General features: G+C 35.8%; 1 protein-coding gene across 1 annotated transcript; it reads right to left on the bottom strand.

Annotated features, from left to right (window-relative positions):
- Positions 1-4,967: 4,967 nt before the first annotated feature.
- LOC113322000 (fasciclin-like arabinogalactan protein 17) lies at positions 4,968-9,014 on the bottom strand. Its single transcript, XM_026569996.1, has 3 exons — positions 7,427-9,014; positions 5,569-5,695; positions 4,968-5,367 (listed from the first exon to the last, which is right to left on the bottom strand). Exons 1-2 carry the CDS (start codon positions 8,757-8,759, stop codon positions 5,622-5,624), a joined length of 1,407 nt encoding a protein of 468 aa, XP_026425781.1. The 5' UTR covers positions 8,760-9,014; the 3' UTR covers positions 4,968-5,367; positions 5,569-5,621.
- Between the last annotated feature and the right edge of the window lie 317 nt (positions 9,015-9,331).

The raw sequence follows: 9,331 nt of genomic DNA, 5'->3' as shown, positions 1-9,331 counted from the left end.
GGGACATCTTGCCACTAATTTTTTGTACATATCCTAGTATTCATAAAGAGACTCCCCAGTAATCTGAAGAATACCACTAATCTCTTTACGAACAGATGCTGCCTTAGAAGCAAGAAAATACTTCTCTAAAAATATCCTTTTCATCTCAGTTCATGTTGTAATACTCCCTGATGAAGGTAATACAACCATTCTTCCGCTAAATCTATTAAAGAGAATGGGAAGGCTTGCGGCATTGTCATATCACTGTCTTCGGTACTTTGCCTAAGACTTGTCATCTTTTGTTGAAATTTTCGAAGATGACGATTCAGATCTTCACCTGGAAGTCCCTTGAACTTTGTTAGATGGTAAAGTAGATTCAACTTCAGCTCTACTGGGTTAATGACTGTAATACACAGTGGTTGTGAATCTAAGCATGGAGATGTTAACTCTCGCAGCTTCCTCTCCCGAGGAGGAGGAGGAGGTGGAGGGTTTATCTCGTCGTCTGTATTAACCATTGTTAATGTAGAAGGTTCTTCTTGCAACTGTGGACGTGCTTGTAACACCATTCCCCTATGAGTTTGGATTCCGCACCTCTGGTATTCCCAGTCTTTCGGTGCCAGAGATTAAGTACCTGAAAGCAAAAATCTAGAAAACGAAATTAAAAACTAAAAAGAAATTCTAAAAACAAGATTAAAACTAATAAAAATAACAACTAAAGCTACCGACTGCTCCCCGGCAACGACGCCAAAATTTGATGGTTGTCGTAGGCTCAAAAAATTAATAATCTTATTTCCACACAATTAACTGGTAACATAATGGAAGTAAGGATCGTTCCCACGAAGAGCAGTGAGTTTTAGTTTCTCACAAAGGGAGGTTTTGTTTTAGATTGTGAACAAAATAAATAATCAAAGCAGATAAAATTGTATTGTAATCAATAGAGAGAGATATGATCGAGGAATCCTTATTCGTATATAAGCCGTCAATGAGTTAATATATTCATCTACTCGTCATTAATCATTGATTATCACTATCCGTAGAAAAGCAGCTAGAGCAGTGCTATTCCCTAAAGCCCTTTGGTCACTTGGTACCAAAGCGCTCGAGCAGTGCTATTCCCTAAAGTCCTTTGATCACTGGGTACCAAAGCGCTCGAATACCAGATTCTATTCGTCCAAACCACCAAGTAGTAGCGCACTCAAGGTGTAGCTTGTCAAATGCTTTATGTTTGGTGACTTAAGTTAATCCTAGTAGTTAGACTCTTAGCGCAAGGTCCACTTTCTAGTGTTGTTTCTACACTTGATTACTCAACAGAATCCATCTGCAAGGTTTCACGTTTTCTACTTGTGTAAAGGTTATTCAACAATTAGACGGATATCCTAACCTTTTACTAGCTTTAGATTAATCAATAAACTGATTTAGTTGGCCACCTAGAACAATCAATCAATCATAATATTTATTCATAGTAGAAACAAACGATAATCATATGAAGAAATCAAAATAGATTCATATATTAAATCAAATCAAGTTTACAACTTAGAATCCATCCTCAATCAATAGGTGTTTAGATGTTCATGGATGTAGAAGCATCCATGATATATATATAAGAAAAGTTTAGAGATATCGTTACGATTGAGAATCACTCTGAAACCCTAGCTTTCACTTCGTGTGATTTTTCTCCTCTCCAAGACTTACAATTCGTGATCTTATGGTGTGATTCATTCATGACCTAATACCTCCTTTTATAGGTTTACATTGCTTGGCCTTCACGTATTTAGTTCGGTTCAAGAACCCGACCCAAAAATACGAAATAACGACTCCAAACGTGACCTTAGGCCTTCCAAGGTATGAATACACGTTTTCCTACTTGCTAAGTACGCGTACCTGGTACGTAAACTTCAAATTCCAGCAGAAATTTTTCGGAATTAAGTATGCGTACCCGGTATGCGAACCTTACTATCTTCGGTATTCGATAAAAACTGTTGGCCATAACTTCTGTATCCGAACTCGGAATGACCTCATTCTTTTTGAATTATTTTTATCTTTCAAATCTATTCAAGATGATGATGAGAAATCCTTAATTTAAATGAGTGAATATCGGTTCTTGGCCCTTCTCTTGATTTTGAGCGTTTTGCTCATTTTCGTCGCACTTCTTCCACTTCTCTTGTTCTTGGGTGATTGGATACTTGGAATACTTATCTTCCTAGCTCTTTTCATCACTTTGTAGCTCCTTTTTGTATGATTCACCTATTAGAGGCAAATGAGAGAAAACAAGAGTAATAATACGAAAATATGCAAGAATATTAGCTAAAACAAGTATGCAATGGACACTAAAATCATAAGAATTATGCACTTATCAGGTATAATTGTAGAACATGTTTAATCTCCATGTTTTAGGTTGAATTCTTAAAACAATTGAATTTTAAGTTACAAACTTTTTCGAATGTTCAGTGTTGGATTCGGCTATAGAATTACTAGTTGAATCTTGTTGGGAAAAACCGTTCGGCTGGTATTTCTAAAGGAGAATCTAAGTGTATGGAAAAATCATTTGACGTTCGGCTTATTCGAACGACAATCATTGTTGACCGAACTTGTACTTTGTAGTTTTAATATCAGCCGAACTTATTCTTCTTCATTATAAACTGGGTTCGGCTGAAAACATGATATTTCAGTATCAGCCGAACTGTTCTTCTGAAATATGAGAAAATGAATAACAATGATTTTGGTTCTGTAATGCGAATCTAAATCTCTTGCAAAACGCTCTACACAACTCATTTTATACTTGTAGTTTTAATTAATGATCAAAGATTTATGAATCAACAATTAATCGCCGACTAAAAATAAAATCAATTTGGTTTGATAATGATTAGGTTAGGTTAGGAATGAAAATGATTCTTATTTTGACTAGTTTAGGTTTGTATTTTAAATTTAGGTGAAAGGTACTTAAGTAATTTAAAATAATTAAGGGTGACTTAGTAATCTACCCATACCAGGACACCCCTTATAAACTCACCCTGCATAGGAAATTTATTTTATATGCCTCAAAACAGGTTAATTTTTTATTGTTTTCGCTTGACCACTACCCTTAGGCCAAGCATTATGGTGAGGGATTTCTCTTAGCTATAGCTTATTTAAAACTAAGGGGAAAGAGTCTCATGGAAACCTCACTATGGCTCCGTGACATCCAAACGGAAATTGAGTATCAAATTTTTTTTCTTCCAAACATTTTCCATTGGAATATATACATATATATAGGTTAAAATATAATTTAGTGAAAAAAAGGAGATATAAAAGGTAAATAAAAAGTGTTTTAGTAAATCAAAATAGTGAAAAAGAAGAGTTTTAGTGTAAAATAGTAAAAATCAGAAAGTAGATTTTTCAACGGAAACTGAATATCCGTGTGATTTCTCTTCTCTATTATTCAGATCAGATGTGATCCACTTTTAATTGTAGCTAAGGAATATCGCTAAACTTAAGCGACACGGAAACCATAGTAATTGGATTTCGCTACAATTAAGTTATAGCGTAGCGAAATCGTGCACCGTAGTGCTTGGCCTTAGCCCGGGCCAAAAAGATAACCAAACATATCTTGGTTCCATTCCTTCCTCCGACGATCGATTCAATTATTACCGGTAACTATTATCCCACTGGGAGAAACTAACTTTGTCCATCCAGATGGAACGTCAAAATGCCCTCACTGGACTTGCTCTTATATACCTCTGAGAATGGAGAACCTTGTTCAGTCTTATTTTAGATTTTGTTACAGCTCATATTGGTTGCGGATTGCCCTTATACAAAGAATGGTGTACTTTTTGTGCAGATTCATAAAATTATTTTGATCGAGTAAAAGAAAAAAGGAAAAACGATATTTTAAAACGTGAACTCCTGTGACTTAAGCCCAACTCTTCAGTTGTTGATAGAAAGATATGCAAAAGTTAGACGAGATAGATATAGTATTAGTGAAAATTTTGAAATTGAACCATGTACTTGTATAATTCTAGTCTCCAGATATAGTATTGTTATGTTAAGGCAGCCGATGTTGCTATTTTCTGTAACAGAAATGCCATCCAAAATACTTGGAAAATCGAGGGATTAGCGGCAATCCTCCACCAACTTTACATCAGAAATTGTATCAATTTTGTAACGGCAAATGATACTCAAATCACTAAGAATCATTTAAATCATTTATATCAATCTATCGTGTGAGGTTATTTCCCTCTTTTTCGGGAAAAAAGAAAAGAAAAAGGACTCGGTGCTGAACATGGGAAGATATCACCTGCGTCGGAAGCACATGTAATGCCGCTGTTAGTTCATGTAAAGCATAACGAGGTTATGGGGACATTTCTAGACTTCTGTATATCTAAAGAGGTAAAAGATGCTTATTGGCGCAGTTGCAATGTGACAGTAATGCGGCTATTCCAGTGTATGTGTTTCAAGAAAACCATTTCTTTTTTGCTGGATTTGAGAGTCCTCTTTTAATATCTCTTTTGCATGCAAATAGTCTGTCACATTCATCAGGATACCAAACGTAACCATAATTATCACCATGTTAACGATTGCGTAATCTAGTCGTCCACTAAATAATACTATCTCAAATGAGAGAACGCGGTTTCTGCTTTCTTCACCTTTTAAACTAAAGCTAAGTATTACCATCGAATGACAGGCAATTAGCACCATAAAAATCAATTTGTTGAATGAAGGAAGATAAACTTGGAATTAAAAAAGAGATATTAATCAATGAAAAAAGTCAGGAAGTTCTAGAAAAGAATTTAGGTAGTTCCTATTTTGATGGTGAAATGCGAATTAGCAAGTTTTGGAACACACTCTCTAGCTAACTAGTGTTTTGGCTCACGCAGTGAAACCAACAACGTGGCTTTCCACCATTCAGAAAGGGGTGGAATAATCTATAAAATTATCACCAAAAAAAAGAAGACATTATCTCTCTTTAGAATCTGGATACTAAAATAATAAACTCTTTTAATTAACACAAGACATCATATAATAATTACTATAATAATGATATCATCTATACATCCAAAAATGTAATGAACAAAAGAAAAAATTGGTATTTCTTGTATTGTACTTCACATGCACATGTTTTTGATAGGAACTCATAACAATGAAAAACCCCACCGGCCACCACCACCACCTCCCAAACAGTTCTTTCAATTTTCTACCTTCTACCACTTTCTCAGGGTTTTTATTGCACAGAACAAAAATAATTCACCCAAAAATACAAAAAAGAAAAAAAGAAAAGGAAATATATGGAGAGAAAAAAAATAAAAAAATATAGCCCCATGATATTAATGGGTCTTTCTTCATTCACTTGACACTCTGTACACCTCTTTTCATGCTTTGCTTCCATGAATCTGGCTGGAGTAGTAGTACTAGTACCTGGAATCAGGATGTTAGTCTTTGCTTGCATGTATGTTATTCTTTTATCTTCTTGGGTGCAGACTATCTCTAAACTGGGGTCACACGCTTTGTAAAGTAATGAAGCAGAAAATGATAGTAAAAGTTCTTGTTGCTAGAGTAAATAATCAGTTTTTACCAAAGAATGTTAGATCAATAGTTAATGGATTTATTTTTTTTTACCTTTTCTTTGCTTTAAAGAGTTTGGACTAGTTTATGCTGTTGGTGGATTGTTTTCATTGGCAGTCGGTGAAATGTGAATCCTGACCAACTGCCCATAACACCCCGCAAGTTACTTCCAATAATTTCCCTATACATTAAAAAATATATTAAAATGTTAGCGCATAATGATATTAATAGAATTTCTAAGAATATGCAGAAAATCTGCATTGCACCAGAACAAATTATTTTCGAGTCAGAGGTGACTAGTGATGATATTAATTAATCAATTCAATGCATAATATATAGTTGTATATACAGAAAAACTATGGGCAATAAATTCAACTAATCTAGAAAGAAAAGAAGAAAAAAAAACTCAACAAACAAAAATAAATCATGTTCATTTCAGACTAGAGATTAGATAAAGATTATTTGTTGTTGGAATTTTAAAACTGTCGGTGAAGAATCCAGATTCTATAAACAATAAACACAAACAGCAAAAAACCCTTTGCTAGCACAGAGCTGGACTTTTCGCTTGTCTTTTCCTAATTCTTTATCATTCTATCATATTCTTTTCAATTTGGCTTTCCGCAAACTAACCCTTAAAAAACTCTCTAATCTCTACCTCTCTGTCTGTAAAAAGACTCACATTGGCTGCCTTTCAGCTGAGAAAAATGGTCATGGTTAGTCCCTAAATGCCGTACCAAGTTGAATTATATTAATTTAGAGTTTAACACTTTAAAAATACGGAAAATGGATCATTCGTCCGAATATTTTTAAATCACGGTTCAAATGAACGAATAAAAAATAGTTTGGGTGAAATGGCAAAAAAAAAAACAAGGATAAAACAGGATTCATCCTTGTTTAAATTTATAAAATAGCAAGGATGAAACTGGATATGTCATGTGTAAATTAGAAATAAGAAAAAATATTTGAAAATGGACACGATGAAACTGGTTACATCCTGCCTATTTTTACATTTTTGTCCATTTAAACAGTATCAAAATTTAACTGTCCATTTCACCCAGGAATTGTTGATTTTCGTCTTTTTAACCAATTTTGTGTTAAAAATAAACATCACTGTTATGCTAATCGTGGCATATTTCGCTACTGGTGTTTCAAAGGTATGACCCTGAATGCCATATTAACCAGCGCCAGGCGCCAGCCAACTAAATGCGCGTTTTAACCTGCCCCGAGGGTTATAAGGGATGGAACTGCTAATTCCCGGTGTTTTTGTTTGAGAACTGATGGTTAGGAGCATATTGATGACAGACCTTTAACGACTGGAAGTATAAAACCCTAACTCACATGCAACAGAACAAAAATTGTTACTTGTAAGAACTGTTACTTTCAGAAGACAGAAGAATTTGCAAGTTGTTATTGGAAGTATTAAGATACAGCTTACTGATTATGACTGGATATCACTTATACTAAAGTTTTTTGTCTGGACTTGACTTTATGGGGTAAGTTGACCTAATCATAAATTCTCCAACCCACGTTTCTCTTCTTTAAGCAGAATCCACATAAATGGTCTGTTGGGGTCATAGTGGTAAAATCTTAAAAGCCTAAAAGAGTGACTGAGACTGAGTAAAACCCGTGACCACACTACAAAAGTACACGGTAAGAAACAACTTTTAAAGAAAAACTGAAGGACAGTTTTCAGTGAATCATCTGACCCACCGCAAAATATGATGTATCAGCCGAATCTAGCTGCAAAATGGATGCCGGAATCTGACACCTTGAGTGTGAGAAAAGGAATAAAATATTAACCGGTGTAATGGCCGGGTTCCGGTCACTGGATAATTTTTACAAATTTAACTAGCATTCAACTATGTGCAAACTGCAAAAACAGAGAAACTGAGTAGAAATTAGAAATTATTACCTCTTCTTGGCTTGACTGAAATTTTAGAACTAGTAGACTGAACAGTCTTTTCAGTTTCAGGTTTGGATTGATTTTCTTTATCATCAGGAGGGAATAGGACCCCATCAATACCTTGAACTGAAATTCTACCGTCAGTGAAGATATCAGGATCAAACAGATAAGCGGATTCATCACCATTGCCGAATTTAACAGACCCATCAGCTTCTTGAGCAACAACTTTGTGAGGTAATCTCAAAGTATCATATTTCACTTTCCCAAATCTTCTCACGGCATTATACATACTCTCCTCAGTTTGATATTCGGGTATTATGTGATAATACATTATCTGTTCTGGTGCACCAGGTTCACTCAATTGATCTGTTGTTAATCTCGACATGGCTTCGTCGTTAGGTGCTAATACCGTAATCACATAACCTTCTGATACTAATTTACCCATCTCAGTTGCTAATGAAGTTAAGTTTACAAGGATATCAGCCATTTCATTATAACCTCCGTAGTGCAATAGAGTTTGAATAAAATCTTTAACCTGACTGTGCCCATCGAAATGGTGGTGTTGACCTCCTGGACCCGGCGCTGGAGCTGGTGCTAGTGATGGACCAGGTGCCATTGCGTCTTCAATCGGCAAAGCTGGTGGTGAACCGGCTGGGACCGGTGCTACTGGCTTTTTCAACCGGTTTGTTCTTGGATCAATTTCCGGTGCTCCCTCCGGTATAACTGCAGAGATAGCCCGTAAACTACGACGACTGTTAAAATCCTCTTGTACGGATCGTGGAATTAATAGCCGTTCAATTCCGTGAATGATTCCGTCAGGACGAATTACAGCATCGGGATGAATAACTGCGGCGAGATCGACTTTCTTTGTTGAATCCTTATTCGTGAATAAATGGAGATGTTCATGAGTGGAGAGAGTACGATGCCTAGTGGACTCATTAACAGATGAAGAGGGCCACTCGGACGATCCGATTCGACTAGGTATGATATGAAACATCAACAGTTTTTGAAGAGATTTGATGTTACCTGGTTCGAGCAAGAATCGTTTGAATTCAGGATCAAGATCTCTCTCTAATGCTTCATTTCTTGGTGCGAAGATGGTGATATTGTGTTTACCAACAGCTTCTTCTAATGTCTGTAATAACAAAGCTTTCTCAACCAATTCAGAGAGTTCAGTATAATGAGAGTCTAGAAGTGCAACGAGAACTGAATTCGAATTAATCTGAACGCTACTTGATGAATTTATTGGTAATGCACTTCCATAGATTGTACCTATAACGGAGAGGAATGTAAAGATATAGAATATGGTTTTAGAAACAACGCCATGGATTTGGAAATCCATAACGAAGGATTGTAGAGAAACAAAAATGAACAAGAAGATGAAGCGAAAATTGGAGTTGCAGAGAGAAAGAAAGAGAGAGAAATGGGAAGGAGGAAGGAGAGGAAAAGATTTTGTTGAAGTTTTTTCGAGTTAAAAAACTAACTTTACTCTCTTTCTCTGTTTCAGTTGTTTGGTGTTATGTGAGGGAGATATAGGTTACAACTTTCAAGAAGGCTAGTTGAGTTAGTATAGGATTTGAGTGGTATTTTTGGGTTTTAGTTTCTTCTGTTCTCTGGTGGGGAATATGAATATAAAAGTAGTGTTGGACGGACTTGAAGTAAAGGTAATTAAATTGAGTTGGTAAAGTAGTAACGTGTGGAGGCATCAGAAGGAAAAATATTGTGGAAACGTGGCGATTAGTAGAAGCAAAGTTCTTTTACTAGGGGAGAGCCACCGGGGTAACTTCTTTTGGGATAAGCAAAGGCCTGTCCCGTTTTCTTTGTATTGTATGGGTGCATGAAGAATGACGACCGTCTTCTCACCATTTACTTGAAGTGTAGCTTTTTGCATTAGCTGTTTTGTTTCAGGTTCAT

The sequence above is a fragment of the Papaver somniferum genome, chromosome 11 (genome assembly GCF_003573695.1).
Source record: "Papaver somniferum cultivar HN1 chromosome 11, ASM357369v1, whole genome shotgun sequence".
In the NCBI taxonomy this organism is placed as follows: Eukaryota; Viridiplantae; Streptophyta; class Magnoliopsida; order Ranunculales; family Papaveraceae; genus Papaver; species Papaver somniferum.
This window is presented reverse-complemented; position numbering and strand designations above follow the sequence as displayed.

Bases quoted from the DNA above. Each gene is read 5' to 3' on its own strand.
- LOC113322000 (XM_026569996.1), bottom strand. From the start codon at position 8,759: ATGGATTTCCAAATCCATGGCGTTGTTTCTAAAACCATATTCTATATC. The intron at 5,696-7,426 runs GTAATAATTTCT...TTTAATGTATAG, and splicing joins TTCAGTCAAGCCAAGAAGAG to GGAAATTATTGGAAGTAACT.